The sequence below is a fragment of the Haliaeetus leucocephalus genome, unplaced genomic scaffold (assembly GCF_000737465.1).
Source record: "Haliaeetus leucocephalus isolate CR32 unplaced genomic scaffold, Haliaeetus_leucocephalus-4.0 Scaffold76, whole genome shotgun sequence".
Taxonomy (NCBI): domain Eukaryota; kingdom Metazoa; phylum Chordata; class Aves; order Accipitriformes; family Accipitridae; genus Haliaeetus; species Haliaeetus leucocephalus.
In genome coordinates, this window is record NW_010972512.1 from 542278 (window position 1) to 557862 (window position 15585).

At 46.3% G+C, this 15585-nt stretch overlaps 1 protein-coding gene across 3 annotated transcripts in view; it reads left to right on the top strand.

The window, feature by feature from the left end:
• Window positions 1-771: 771 nt before the first annotated feature.
• The window catches only part of MARCH2 (membrane-associated ring finger (C3HC4) 2, E3 ubiquitin protein ligase), a 31687-nt gene continuing 16873 nt past the window's right edge, over window positions 772-15585 (top strand). Inside the window, exons 1-4 of one of the 3 annotated variants that reach the window (XR_775194.1) lie at window positions 772-1821; window positions 6724-6923; window positions 7806-8023; window positions 12419-12614. Coding sequence is in view for 2 of the 3 variants with exons in the window: in XM_010580493.1 (XP_010578795.1) it covers window positions 6831-6923; window positions 7806-8023; window positions 12419-12614 (507 nt within the window). In the remaining variant the exon portion in view is untranslated. The remainder of the gene's footprint in view (window positions 1822-6723; window positions 6924-7805; window positions 8024-12418; window positions 12615-15585) is intronic. The other 2 variants (XM_010580493.1, XM_010580506.1) reach the window with 2 other exon arrangements.

The following is a 15585-nucleotide window of genomic DNA, read 5'->3' on the forward strand; positions in this document are numbered from 1 at the left end:
AGTTGGAGCGAGCAGGGCTGCTGTGTGCTGGCAGGCAGTTTGTTCCAGCTCCAGTTTGTCTCCAAGAAGAGCGTTATTATTTGTGTAATGGTATAAATGGTGCTTTATAAACCAAGGAGGAAAACAGTGAGGAGAATGCAAGTTCTTCCTGGCATGGGATTCCCGATCCTGAATCAATGTTTTGCATCCTTCTGAGTAATGCCCTTTGAGGGACTGACCTGTCCAATGTTGTGTGGGCGCTTCTGTGTTAATCTGGTGCATGTGTTACTGCTACACTAAAATTGTTTTTTTTTTCTGATGTATTACCCAGAGCTGGAAAATCCATTTGTTCTGAATAAACTGAAGCTGCCTGGCATAGGACTGGGGAGCCCTTGAGCTTTGGCATTGCTGCAGATGCTGCCTCTCTTTAAAGGGGAGCTCTCTGAAGCGATAGGGCTAGGAAGCAGAAGTATTCTTGCGTTGTTGCTGCTGTTATTTCAGTAGAGGACACATGGTCTGGTGCCTTCAGGAGGCAGCACTGCTAGGCGGGAGCAGGGCAGGGATGTGCCTGTGGGTGGTGGGACAGTTGTTTTCTCCACTGATGGGTAGCACTTCTGCAAGCATTGATTTGTGGGCATGATAACTGATTTTTTTTTTTTTCCCCTGGTTCATGACTTCAATAAAACTTTCAAGTCTTACTAATACACCTCTCTTTCCCTGCAGAGAGTGGTAAAATGCAGAGGGAGGTGGGCACAAGGTCTATGCAGTTGCATTACATAGTGAGTTGTGCTGCTGTTCACCTCTAAAAGCTGATGTCTTCTGAATGCTCAGAGGAGCACCAGGTGTTTCTCATGTCCCAGCTGGTTTTCAGTTGTTTCCTTATGAAACTTGTTATTAAGATGGCTGAATGGCTGATTTTTGGTTGGAGATACCCTCTGCAAAGAATTTTCTTCCAATGTTGCAATTTGTTTTTCCAGATGTTGGTAATTAAAGTGTAGTAAACTTTCCTTTCAGATGGTCTCATGGCAGATAACAAGTCGCAGAAGATCTGAGATAACTGTTCATTTTGGCACTCCAGCTGTAACCCATGGCTTGGTCTTTCCCAAGTACAAGCTTACAGCAAGGAAAAAAAAAATCATTCTTTAGGCTTCTCATTTTTATACTGATCTTTTTCTTAACATGTAAACTTGAACCTTTTTTCTTTTTGAATATTGAGTAACATATTGTTATACATTAGGCAACACTCTTCTAAAATAAAGTTTGACTGAAAACCAAGGGGGTGAACAACATGATAGGTACCCTGAAATCTGGGGTAACGGGAGCCCTGCTGTGTTGCAGTTCTGCTGTGTTCACACGAGGCCCATCCCTAATGGACTCGTTTGAAAATTAGGGCTCACTCCAGGTGGGAGCCCACTGAGAACCACAGGGTATGTGCCACATGGGTTTGATCTTTGCCAGATGGTAGTTTGCCAGTGCTGCAAGACATGGTGAAGAAGTGCAGCTACTGCACAGGTTGATCAAATATGCTGAAAGTTTTGGAGAGGAGGGATGTGTGTGGATGCAGGCTTTGGAAAACAACCATATATTGAACACGAAGGCTCACTGCAATATTTTTTTTACCAACAGGGAATAGAAGTCAGATCCTGGCAATGTGTCCGTTTGGAAAAAAATGAATAAGTCACGTTCTGTGGAAGACTGTCTCTTCATCTCTGTCTGGAAAACAAACTCATTTGCCATCAAACCATAGTCTAAATAACCAAGACTTCAGAGAGTTTCTAGAATATGCCTAAATAGTGGCTTGGTCTAGAGAAGTTTTGATCATTTGTCCTCAGCAGGAGCTCGGTAAGTGAAGGCTTGCATTGCTATTTCACTGCTGCTGAGTTGTGTTATTGGAATAGTTGAGAGGCAGCTGAGTTGAGTTCCTGGCAGTGGTAGATAATGTACAAATATGACAAAATCAGGAGTCCAAAAAGGCCGCTTCCTAGAAATGTCTAACCACCTCCTGGGTGTTACATGGTTAAACTTGGAGTATCTTGTGAATGTTTGAAATTCAGCTTTAGGGATGAGACAGGTAAGCCTCTGTGGACAGCAGTGGTGCTTCACAGTATCTCAGCCTGTATGTTTTGCTGTTAAAGGAGTAGGAGGAGGTTCCTGGTGTGAAGCTTTATTAGAAGGTTCACAAGCTCCCAGGATGTTGACCTTTGTTTTTTTTTTTTTTTTTTCCTAGCATTTTGGGGTTTGTTTTGTTTTGAGCCTGGTGCCAGGTCTGTCCAATTCACAGCGTTGCTCCACTGGCACTGTCTAAAGAGCAAGTTAATGCTGAAGTTTTTACAGCACCTTCTTTAGCTATGATTGTCAACCAAACGTTGCAGGCAAGGCAGGAAATTGAGAAGCTCCTGGGGAGTGATATGCTTTCCTGTGTCTTACCTGCCAAATTTTAAAATGCTTTAAAAGCTGTTGTGTGGCATCAGATCTTACTTGGAATATTGGGGTATATGTCATAAAATGCTGCGCCACTTTTCTCACTAGACAGGGCTCATTGCACCCTAACTTGTAGGACCGTTGCATTCAGATGACTGCTGAGCATATGACTCGCAAGATTTCTTCCCAAGTCCTGGGCGATGCAAGAGTTGCAGTGAGGTCTCATAGCAGAATTCCCCGCTCTGTGCCTGAGGGCACATCTTGTGAAGCTTTAGAGTTGTCTTCATCTGATGGGTCAAGTGTGGGCACATCTGTTGCTGGCTTTTCGGGTACTTCTAGGGTGTTATGATGTACTTTTTTTTTTTTTTAAGAACGAAATAATGCTGCAGTCTTCAACCCTCAGCAGGGAGTATGTTTAAACAAACAAAACTGAAAAACAAAGCCCTGCCGCAGTTTGGGACTAGTTCTTGGGTTTTTTTGTTGTTTTCTTTAGATTAAACCACTTATGCAACCTTTTAACAGTAGCAGGGAGCACTTCAGGCCACTCATCACATCCCACCCATGCGTATCTTTGGTGGCAGTATGTGGGGGTATGTAATCAGTGTGGGCGTGAGGGTCTGGAGGCCAGAGCTTGCCCTCCGTGATGTGTAGGGGGGTGTACCCTGCAAGTTGCCCAGAGCACGGAGGCTACAGGTGTATCAGTTAGGAACTGCAGCCACCCAGAGTAGCCAGAGCTGGGTGCTGAAAACCATGTTGCAGGCCTGGGATTGGACTTGGGCTGTGGAAAGATGTGCATTAGCTGGATGAGACAGGGTGTGTGGGAGCAGGTGCTTAGTTGTGGTGAAGGAAGCAATTCTTTGTACTTGTCTCCCTCAAGAAGTTTGTGTTCGGATGATCTTAGGGCCCCAGGATTTGGGAAATCCAGCTTTCATGGTGAAAAGGAAAGCATTGATGTTTGGAAATGCCCTTTAGCAACTAAAAACCTTCGGTTCACTGATGACATTTGCAGGATCATATGATAAGAAGACTCAGTGTCTGCATACCCAAGTTAGCTAAAATGGATTTGGAAAGCAGACTGGGTAGCCTTGCTCCTGGAGGTTAAATGTCAGCTTGTGTGAGTCCCAGTCGGAGCTTTGGTGATCTGCACACAGTGAGTGGGTTACTAGCTGAATTAGAAAAAAAAAAAAGGTACTTATGTACAGATGGGTGGGTTATGTTGGCTATATAACTTGGTTATCTCCTGGCAGCACGGTAGTGAGGTGCCAGGTCTTGGTTACGGTAATCAGGGAAATGTGTTGCTCAGTGAGAGCAACAGACTTAGCTGCTGACAGCCTTGCCAGGAGGTGGAGTTTTTTTTCTTGGTGGAGATGTTCCAGGGAAGCTAATCTGTACAGAAGCTGGTGCGTACGAGCTGCACCTGAACAAGGTGGAGCTGGTTCTAGTTCCAGTTTGCTCTGGATCTTGTCAAAGCCTCGTAATTGCTCCAAGGGTTTACACCAGTTGAGGTGTTCATCATGTAGACAGGCCACAAGCAGCCCAGAGGAGCCATGACCTGCACCTAACAATTGCCCTTTACTGTGATCATTTGGCCTTAGCCTTTCCTGTTATTGTCTTTTTCATCTTGACTGCGGCTTTTCTCTTTGTGGCTTTGATCAAGGTATTCATCTGGCCTGCTATGACTTCCCTGTCTGGGAGAAATAACTGTCTTGTCCAGCTGCAAAGTCTAAATATGCAGAACAGAGCTGGGGGACCCTTTAGGTCCTTGTCTTCTGCTTGTTCCTGCTGGGCATGTCTTCTGAATGGAAAGCAGTGGTCCAGCCTGATCTCTGCAGTCTTGAGCTGTTCAGTCATTTGAGGGAGTTTTGAAACCCCTGTTGCCCTTTGGATGATATAAACTGGATCACATATCTTGTTGCAATGCCTGAAGACTGACAAGGGTTTTTAAACAAACTGACAAGGGTTTTTAACAGACTGACAAGCAAATTTTGCTGGCGTGTTTTGCATAAGCCGCATAGTAGGCAGGATCCTGCACCAGCACCGTGGTCTCTGCTTTGGAGCAGTGAAGAAGCACTAGCTGCTCTTTGAGGAACCGGCTCATCTTGCTGCACGTGTTTGAGTTTTGGAGTCCTAGTGCATAACTTGTTCTTCTGAGCCAACTTTCCACAAACAGGGTTTGTTTTTCTTCAATTTGAGTAATCTCTACAAACTCAGCCCTTTATATTCTGGATCTGCTCAGAAGCTGAGGATACAAAATGTTGCTGAGAAGAGACTTCTGATTTATTTGCTCATGTCTAACTGTTGCAGCAGAGGGGATATTGATAATAAACTTAATGTCTCTGAGACTTTTTTTTTTAATGAGAACAAGAAATGTATCGCTAAGGAATAGGCTCAGAAATCACAGCTGCCCAGAAAAAAAACCAGTGTGTGGTTCAAACCAGCTGTTTGGGTCTTGATTCTGACTCCCAGTTTTTGGTGTTTCTGCTGTAACATTGGGTTTGGGTTCGATGAGCTGTTGACAGTTGTAAGAGAAGGCTGTGTGTTGATGAGCTGAGCCTTTAGGGAGCCAGGAAAGGGACTGGCTTGGCTGTACACTGTGGTTCATGTTCAGCTGGGTATGAAATTGGAACTGGAGTGCACTGCAGATGTTATCTTTGGATTTTGGTTACTTCCTCACTAACTATATCCATGAAATTCTTGCTGCTTTTCCTTTGTATTTGCTGAATGGCATGAGTCAGATATTAAAGCAGTGACTTCAGGTTCCACCCTGGGATGGACCCCGACAAGGAAGCGCCAAATAACTTGTAATAGAATACCGCGCGTTTCCTGATGGACGGCAGGGTGGCGATTCCCTTTCAGCCCTGAATAGGGCTGCCAGGGCAAGGACGCAGTGCTGCCTGTATCTGTCAGATGTGGAGCACGAAGAGCCTCGGTATAAATACTCCCAGGACACAGGGAGTGAGGGCAGTTTTATTCCAATACGCAAAATGGACCTTTTTCCTCTGGACTTAAAAATAAACAACATTTTGGCTGAACAAATGGAACCGACCTTTTTATTAAAAGCATGTATCTTCTCATGCCTGGTTCAGTAAGAGGCTTTTAAAGCTGAAAGAACTCCTTAACTTGCAAACCAGCTGACTTAAGTCATTCCAATAGCATTTATCATCTTACTTTTTGCTCCTTAAAGTTGGAGAGCTTGTAGCCTTTTTTTTTTTTAAAAAAAAAAAAAAAGGAGACCAATAAGAAAAGTGGCTCTAACCCTGTGTGCTCTTTGCACAGGTGGAGAGACTGAGTCAAGGCAATGCTGGGTCTGTTAAGTTCATTTTTAAGTTGATTGAAAGATTCCCATTTGTTTCAGTGTGGATTGACTAGCCCACAAGCTCAAGCCTATTCCTCTTCATATGCAGAAGAAGGATTACAGATAGTAAGCAAGAGCAGCTTTAATAAAGAGATTAGATACTTTTCTACTAGAAATTAGAAAATATTCTGTAACTTGAGGGAATGCTACCAAAGTTGGTGTCTGGTAATGAGACACCAGTGAAATGCTCTCTCCCTCTTGGAACACATTCACCACGAAGGGAGCCGTCCTGACAGATGAAGCCCTTGGTTGTGTAAGAGTTGTTTAATTTCCAAGACATGAAAGAACACTTGTGCTTACCCAAATCAGTGTTTTCAGGGCTTCAACGATCACGTTCTTGTACTGGCTTTTTGTTTTCTTCCTCTGTAGTCTGGCCAAGCCTCCAACCAGGAACAAGCCCTTATTTTCTTTAGCTATTTTAGTTTGATTTAGGCTTAGCTGAACCTGACGAAACTGCAGTTTCATGGGAATGTTTGACTCCTGTTGTGCACAGAGATCTCGAAACAAAAAAGCATTTCCTTGGATGCGATGGCGAAGGTTTGTTTGCCTGCTTCTACCTCCAGGAGATGGAGATTGATGATTCCACACACTCCCCACTCCCCTCCCCCCCAAATTAAACAAACCTAATTCTTTTCATATTTCTTTGGTAAGTTTGGGGGTTGAGGTTATTTTTGTTTGGTTTTGTTGTTTGGGGGGGGGTTTGCCCCCCAGACCTTTTATCTTTTTCATTGCTTTCATTTGAACTTCTTTTATGGGTTTGTTTCTCTCTTGAAATCCAGCCACCAGGATGAGACACCATTCCAGCTATGATCCCAGAAGCACTGGTGCACAGGGATTACTGTGCATGCCTTACATAAGGCAGTCCTGTTTACAGACGTGAGGATTTTAGTCTTTACCAGCAGTATGATTTTTTTGGCTTCTGTTCAGCTTGTGACTAATTGTAACCCCAGATCTTTATTTCTGCACAGCTGCCTCTTAGGGACCAGGCTAAAGGAGACTGGAGAAAATGGGATTTTTCTGAATCTGCAAAGCATGCCTGTCTTTGGGGTTGAGATAACCCCTGCCAGGGAGGAACATGGCTGTTGCTGGCAGCTTGGGCAAGCTGCTGCCTTCCCTCAAAGGCAGTGAGCTCTCCCGTCTGCACGTGGCTCATCTGAGCCAGCTCCTGGTTTGTCACACTGGGCTTTTTCTCTGCATCTTCTCCCCGATTCTTGCATTTGCTGCTTGTTCTTTGTGCATTCCTTGCTGGGTAAACTGCAGAAGTACCAAAACCATGATGGTGTGCTTTGCTGTTTGCACATGGCTGTATAAAAGTCATGAGTGGTCTGAACCGTTGAGAGGGAAAGGAGGAAAACCGGCCTGCTGCTGTTTCTGTGGAGCTCTGGGAGAATTTTCAGTGCTTGTGCGTGGTTAATACCCGCATGTTCACTGCTGGGACACACCACGTGGGATGTGGAAACGGAAGGGCATGCATTTCTGTAAAGAAATAAAAAAAGGGAAAATCAAAGGTGGGGTGGATGGTGAGCCTTCTGAGTTTGGTGGACAGGCTTTAAAGGGCTCAGAAAGCACCTGAATGCAGCTGAGAGAAGGGCTTCCCTGAATGGAGCCACGCAAAGTGGTTTAAGTGCCATGTTCAGGTGAAACTTGGCAACTTCTACAGAGGGTATGAACATAGGTTTTCAGGAAAGTTTTAGCCAGAATGACACAGGCCCATGGGGCTTCTGGTTGCTTTCCCCATCTCTGTGTTGGCACATTGGGTTTGAAAGGCTTCATCAGGTTAAAGGGTGGGTACCAGAAATTCTCTCTGGGAAAGGCAAATTTGCAATTCTGACACTAAGTTATGTAAGTAGGACACTTGGAGCCTTAATTTTATGGTAAGGCAGCCTCACAAAGCCTATTAAAAGGGACAGAAGTCTAGCAAAACCCGTGGTTGTTGGGGCCCCGGGGCGCTGCCAGCCCTAGGGGCTGGAGGAGGGTGGCAAAGGGGGGACCTGCACCCTGGCCTGGTGGTCCATGGTACCGGGCTCTCACCGCGGTGCCTATCCTGCAGGTCTCCGTGCCGGTCCCTGGGGCAGAGGGGCCTGGAGCTGCCATGACGACAGGCGACTGCTGCCACCTCCCCGGCTCCCTGTGCGACTGCCCGGGAAGTGCTGCCCTCTCCAAGTCGGTGGAGGACTCCGACATCGGTCGCCCACAGTATGTCACGCAGGTCACCGCCAAGGATGGACGGCTCCTCTCGACGGTGATCAAGGCGCTGGGCGCACAGAGGTAAGGCTGCCTCAGGGAAGGGGCTTGGGATGACTGCACCTGGGCTTTTTTTTGCCCTTTTTTTGTGGCTCTAGGGGTAGAAGGAGACAACAAAGTCTTGTTTGTGAAGGAGTTTGCCAGGGCACTGATAGCGAGTGCAAATCCTCATTAGCCAGATGCTTCCCAGGCCTGCGCTCTCTTTGCGGGAGCTCACACTGGTCGCATGTGCTGGTGGATTGGGACTTGTGTGTTCATCAAAACTCCCCAGGTCTGCGGCTGCTCCAGCATGCGATGACACAGGTGGCCTCTCGCTGTGTGCCTCTGCCAAGTCCTTGCTGAGCAGCAGTGAAGGTGGGACGCTATGTTAGCAAGGGCTGCTGTTCATGGAGGTGATTAAGGGCTGAAAATGGAGCACAGCCCCTGTTCCAAGATATGGTCATGGAGTAAAGGCGTGGTGTCGATTTGCAGCCCCCAGGGAGAGGAGGGTGTTTGTGTTGCAGGAACTGCAGTGTCCAGCTATTGCTAGAGGGGATGTGTGGCAGCTTCACTTGCTCACTCTTACTGATGTGGCTTCTCATCATATGTTTTGAGCAGCTTCCAGAGCAGAGGACACTTGGCAGCATCGTTCAGTCCAGCTAGTGAGACTGGTCACATTTTGTGTTCAAATCCTGTCTGAACAGCTGTTATTTTTTCAATGTATTTGACCAAACGTTGATGAGGTGTTAAAGTGGTGACTGCAAATGCGAGGGAGGAAAGCTAGATGAGAACTGAGGCAAATGTAATTGCTGTATCTAGCAAACCTGGAGCAGGTCAATAAAAATGCAAAGGGAACTGAGCTTGTTCTCTGACAACCGATAGGCTGGGCGAGAAGTTGTGTGACCCCTTAAAACTTGTGGAGGTGTAAAAATTGGCTGGGGAGACTGCCTGGGATTACACGTTAAAAAAAAAAAAACCAACAGGATTCCTCATGTGTCTTCATGGGACACCAGTTCGTTCATTTTGGTGATGGTGGGTTTCATTCTCTTCCTTGTCACCAGCACTTAGCAAACCAAAGCCAGGGGCAGTGTGACTGTACCGAAAGGTTAAATTAGTGATATGGTCTCTACAGCCTGCTGGAAAACTGTGTTTGAGGGTGTATCATGTGGAGTGTGACCGGGCCCCCTCCCCCTCTGGATAGGAAGGAAGGAAAATGGAGGCCGATAAGACTTTTTTTTTTTTTCTCTCGCACTGTCAGCAAATTTTTATCCTTCTGGATTGTTTATTGGTAGCCAAGGTTATATTAATGCACTGGAAATATGAAACTTCTCAAACAGGAAGAGAACGGATGAAATATCTTACAGATGCTTTTCTTAGGAAATAACAGATGCATGAGAGCACTGGAGGCTTGGGGTTTTTTCAGTCTGTTCCTGTCACTAAGGCTGTGTGAGTAGACTGTAATTTTGTTGTTCTGATACAGCACTGAGCTTTATGGCAATAAAGGTTACAGAATGATCAAATAATTCAGATTGGAAGGGAATTATGGAGGACATCTGGTCCAGCCTCCTTTCAGAGCAAGGCCAGCTTCCAAGATGGATCAGACTGCTCAGAGCCTTGTCCGATGCAGTTTTCAGTATCTCTGAGGATGGAGTTTCCACCACCTCTTCAAACGCCTGTTGCAGGGATTGTCGTGGCTGAAGAATAAAAGGCACATGAAAATGAGGAGAGAGCAAGGGTCAGTGGTTAACCAGTGATGTTTGGCAGAGAGAAGGGGATGGTGCAGTGGGTTTACATTGCTTCACAGCCCTAAATATGATTAAAAAGTCCAATTGGGATGATACCTGCTAAGCATTGAGTTGGGAGTGGTAGAGATCTCCTGTAGTGCACCAGGAGAGGAGTATTGCTTCTCCTTTAGTGAGCTGATGTGCACTTTTTCTTGCTGGCTCTTCTCTTCCCTTCATGTCCCACCAACGTTTTTCCTCAGTATGCTCCTTTTCCTTGCACTGTGTTTCCTTGTCTTGCTCTTGCTTTCTGTTTTGTCTGGTTGTGCAAACTAATGGAAGTAGCGCTACTAGTTTTGAAGATTGCAAATTGCTTCTTCTGACTGTTGTGTTGCAATCCCACAAACTTCTTTTGCAGTCAGGTGTTGGGTTTTTTTTAAAGTCATAATAGCAGTGGAGGATGAAGTGTGAGATGGGATCAGTGTGGCTTTTGTACTGTCAGCAATATGTGGAAAAAGGTGATAGCTGATAAAGCTCACCTGGATTTCAAGAGGACACATGCAATAGGGTCTTTGAAATAAAGATGTTCCTTTCTCATCCTTCCTCCCACCCCCAAATCTGTGCATCTATGAATGTAAGAGAACGGTTGTTGTGTGAAAGAAATGGCTGGTTGGAAGGTGGGAAAGGAGTGAGATACTAGTGAGTGGCTTGTTTTCATGCTCCAGGGAGGGTAGCCCTGTACTGGGCCTCTGCTGTCCAGCATTTTATTCCTAAATGATCTTGATGAACAGTGAATGCTGAAGAGATGTACTGAATTGCTGAGAATAGCGAACTTTGGTGTCTAGAGCCATTTGAGGTTTCCCAGGGAGCCCAAGACATCCTCATTATGGAGCTGGCAGATGTGGCACAGGGCTTCTAGGAAGCCTGTGCCTTCGGATGCCAGCTGGGATGCCCTTGGACCTAAAATGGCACTAGATGCCTGAGTTTAGGGAACTGAATGCTATTGGAAATGACTGCAGGCTGAAATAATGGTTGCAGTTCAGCATGCAGTGATGCAGATGAAGAACAACAGTCTGGGATTTATGTATGTGTTTGTGGGTTTGGAGGAAGTCGATCTTGGGCATGTGACAGTTATGTGCAACAGTGACCGAAAGGCAAATAAGGTGCTAAGGCTTGGGAAAGCAATGAAGAACAGAACACAGTCACTGCAAAAATCCCTGGTGTGCCCACATCTTGAAAACTGTAGCTCTGGTCTCTGCAGCTCTAAAAAGATGTTTTAGAAATGCAAGAGGTAGAAGGAAGGGTAGAGAAGGTGATGTGTTTCTAAGGCATGACTGAATAGGCCAGGACTCTTCTGCTTGTGAAAGAGGTGACTGAGCAGGCTATGATGGAGGTCTGAGGTCTGTAAATTGGGGGTGTGTGGAAAACATTGTCTTTTACAGGACAGGAATTAGGGGATAGTACACAAAACAACCAAATGAGAGGTTTCAAGTGAAAAGGACTTGGTTCTCTGTGCAGCTAGAGGAAGTCCTTGCTACAGGAGGACACTGGTTGCTCTGAGTTTACATAGGTGCAAAGACAATGACTTTAGTCTGTGATGAAAATCTGCACGAGTATCATCTGATACACCTGAGCTAAGTTTCTGGGTGCTGGAGCAGTAGCACTAATAGTCCACAGTCAGTGGTGCTAGTTAGAGGTGTGAGGGAACACCTTGGGAGCAAATGGGTGGTTTGAGTGTCATCAGCAGTGCAGGCCTCCTGTGGGGGAGGTTTCAAGTGTCTCTGAAAGTGTTTGATACTTCCCTTGATAAGCATCTCTGGTTCTGTGAGGTCCCAAGAGAGCAGATCTTGAGCATGATCAAAGAGATTTGATTCTGTAGTTGAAACTTCTAGCCAAGGAGGGGGTGAGAAGTGGTTGTTGTTGAAGCACCAAGGCATTTCTGCAGCCAGTTAAAGGCCCAAACGCTGCAGAACAGTTCTCTGTATGGCAGTGTGGAGATGGGATGCTGAGTTACTGCACTGTGATGGGCAGAGGGTTTGTATGTCAAGAGCTTAGTCTGGGTGACTGCTTGCCATGAAATATGTTGTGTCCTTGGAGAGCTGAGCTTCCAGAGTCAATGTAGTTGTGTCTTTAGATATCGCTGTTCCTTATGCAGTTACTGCTAAACCCATGATGCAGAGGAGAGATGGGGTGAGAGTGGATAGGTGATCTGATAAATGCAACATGATTGCAAACCTCTTGAGTGGCTCCAGGTGGCTGGGGGCATGCTGTGACTAGCGTGGATCATCCAGCTTTGCTTTGGGCTTCTGGATTTGCATCAGTGCTTCAGGGTTGGTTTTGAGTCTGGTGTCAGCCTCTCTGCCTGCTGTGAGCAGAGCTGGAGACTGTGGGACACGTGTGCTGCGGTCCCTTCTGTGGCCAGCTGAGCTGGCCCCGCTGACGTGCCAGCTTCTCATGGGGGTTGTGGTGCTCATCAACACAACTTCCAGATTTTACTGACCTAAAATGTCCCAGGCACCTCCACGCTCCCCTGAGACTGGTTTCTTGCTGTAGCCGGCTGCTTTAGAGAGTTGCAGCACGCCTGGTGTGCTCTGCCACGTGCTGCCTGCTGTGTTTGCACCATTCTGGGGCTTGGTGGGATCGGACCCCATTCTCTGATGTGGCTGTATCGTTCTGCCTGCTCTGACAGTGATTTCATTCTGTTTGTCTGCCTCTTTAGTGACGGTCCCATCTGTCGAATCTGTCATGAAGGTGGAAGTGGGGAGGGACTGCTTTCCCCGTGTGACTGCACAGGAACACTGGGCACCGTGCACAAGAGCTGCCTGGAAAAATGGTTATCCTCCTCCAACACAAGTTACTGTGAGCTCTGCCACACAGAATTTGTTGTAGAGAGAAGACCGAGACCTTTGACAGAGGTACCACTTTCTTCCTGCTTCATTTTTATTTCCTTACCATTTGAGAGAAAATGACTGATTTGCCCTACTGTCCTTGTGGTTCTTGCTGTCTCCTCCTCCTTGCAGTACCTTAGCACTCACAAAGAACAATTTGTTTAGAAAGATTAAGTCTCTTATCAGACCAAGTGACATAGTTGCAAGAATGCAGTAGCGATGTTTGGGGCAACTCTTACCTGTGAACCCCACACATGCTACCTACCAGTGGCAGGCTGTAGGACTATGGAAAACATGGCATTTGTAGATACACTTTAATGCCTGAGCATTGAAACGCAGAGGTCACCACACCACTGACTGAAATATGAAGTTCTCAGAAATATTCTTTTTTCCTGTTAATTTTAATCTTACTTTACAGTGTTGCATTAGTGCAGCTCTTGCGTGTGACTTCCTTGTCATGTTCTGCTCTGAAAAGTGAGATGTGGCGATTGTTGGTACTGTTCATAAAAGACATGTCCTCCCTTGACTTATATCAATGCGTGCTTCAGAGCCTTTGGGTCTTGCTCCTTCCTGCTGAGCTGTGGTGCCCTCCTGCTGCCCTGTGTTCCACCCAGCAGAAGGAGAAAGCAGGACAAGTCTCAGCCAGTCCTGATGTTCCTCTTTGCATTGACCTTAGGGGGGCCACGTTCCAGACAGGTCCATCAGCCTCCCAGAGTTGGAAGGTACAATCCAGGCTCTGGTTGGTGGGTTGTTTTTTTGTTTTGTTTTGGTTTTTTATCACAAGGCTCTCTTCATTCCCCTGTTTAGGCGGTCTGCTGTGCTCACATTTCAGATGTCCTTTGGCCCCCGAAGTTTCTAGCAGCTGCCTGTAATGAAGCCCTTTACATGTGGGGAACAAGGGCAGCTTGGACCAGGCCATCTTCTGACCTCAGAGTTCACGTGCACATCCCCAAAGAGGAATAAGTAAATCAGTGAGTTACAGTACAAAAGGCTGTAACGGTTTGTATTAGAAGATGGTTTAATCTGTCTAAACATGAGAGTTGTGTTGGCAGGTGAGCAGGCAATGTTGATATGCCTACCGTTTCTGACGGTGCTGCAGGACCATGTAGGAGGGTGTTGCTGGCACACCTGAGGTCTAACCTGGAAGATCAAAGCAAGGTCCTGCAGCCCTTGCTGCCCGCACCCCGTTCAGATCCCATTTGCTGCCTGTGAAACTGCAGGCAGGCTCTTCCCTTGTCAGTTTGCTGCTAGGTTGGGCTTGGGTGTTCATTCAACACAATGTGCAACTGCAGAGAAGCATCAGTCTGTGGGTGGGGATTTACAGTTAACAATTTTGGGAGCCCTTCAGTCCTGCAGCCATCAGCAATGACAGAATTGGCAAAGGGTCATTGGGAGATGCCACTGCAAATACTTCACTCTTTGCGTGCACCCTGTCCCTGCAGCGTTTTTCATCACATGCCTCCCTAGCTGTGTTTGGACTACAGCACATAGCTCTGTTTTTTGTTTCAGAGGTTACTTTTCCTGTTGATAGCATTTCAAACCAATGCAAAGCAGTGCTCCTGGTGCTGCACTGTCATCAGTGAGGCTGCAGGAGAAGGTTTGTGAGCTGATTCTTAACAAGAGTCCTGTCACCTGCCAGCTTTTGGAGGTTGTTTGGTACCTGCTACCAAAAGTGTATGTGTGGGGAGGCAGGGGTTAATTCTGCTTTGTAACTGTGACTGCTCTTGTCCACTCTGTCCTTCCCCTTGCTCCATCTGTTAGATTAAAACTGAGTCACAATTGGAATTTTAAGTTGTTTTTCCCATCTCTGTTTCCATTTCCATCAATTCTAGAGGTTATTTCCTTTCCCTTCCCATCTCCCTCTGGAAACCATACCTGCCCCCTCTTCCTTCCTGCAGTCCCAGCTCTCCTTCCCACACTCCCATCTCCTCTGGGTGCCCAGCGAGCCTTGGAGGGGAAAAGAGTCCCCCAACTGGGGAAGCATTCAAACTTCAGTTTGCAAAATTGATACTCAGTTTTAATGATTGTTTAATTTATAACTGACTGTCAGTGACTTGATGGCCCTAGACAGGAGAAGGCTTTAGACTACAGCACTAAACCAAACCATGTATTTAGCAAAGCAATTTGTAAAAAAGCACTACATCAGTGGTTAGTGCTGTCTGAGTCTTAGCGCTTTTCTCCCAGCTGCTAAAACATGTAAAATGGCTCTTTGACCAAAAACTCTCAAATGGTTGCTTCAGAGGTTGAAAACCACTGCTTTAAAACATTTGGGAAGGGCTGTATCTTGGCTTTGAGGACATACTGCAGGCAAGCTCAGTGACAGTGAGTTTGTTAGGGCTTATGCGGGCCAAAATTTTGAGTGCGGGTTTCAGATGTTTTAGCTTAAGAGCTAGTAAAGTATTCATGCCCAGAAACAAACATGTGGAAGTGCGTTTAGCCATAGTTCACAGATGCTGTAGCACCTCGTAACAAGTACAGGCTTAGAAAACTGCATACTTGAATAAAAGCTCAAAGACCAGTGTATATTGGAGGGGTTTCTCCTCTGACACTGATGTCTGTGCCTCCAGCAGGCAAGAGGAGCTTGCTGGGACAGTGCAACAGGAAAGTCAAGGGTCTTCTGTCTGCCTTCTTGCCTGTACTCCAAGGTGGATGAGTGAGCAGCCTGGGACAATCAAATTTTAATTCCTGTTGAAATCTGTGAAGAGCCCTTCTGAACTGGAGCCTGTAAGGGTGTGGTGACCACCAAGCAATCTGAGTGTTGAGAGGTGATGCGTGGGCAGCATTTAATGAGCCTCAAATGCAAGAGAAACACCACTGTGTTTTCAGAAAGGAGGAGACCCCTCAAACCGTTACCAATAGGTGTCAAAGGCTTTGGGACACGAATTATTTGTTACTTTTCATGTCTGGGGACTGCCTTTGAGCACAGTGAAGGGGATGATCTGCCCTGTTCTGGTGTCTCCTGTGTCTGCTAGGGGAACAGCTTGCATAAAGTGCCATC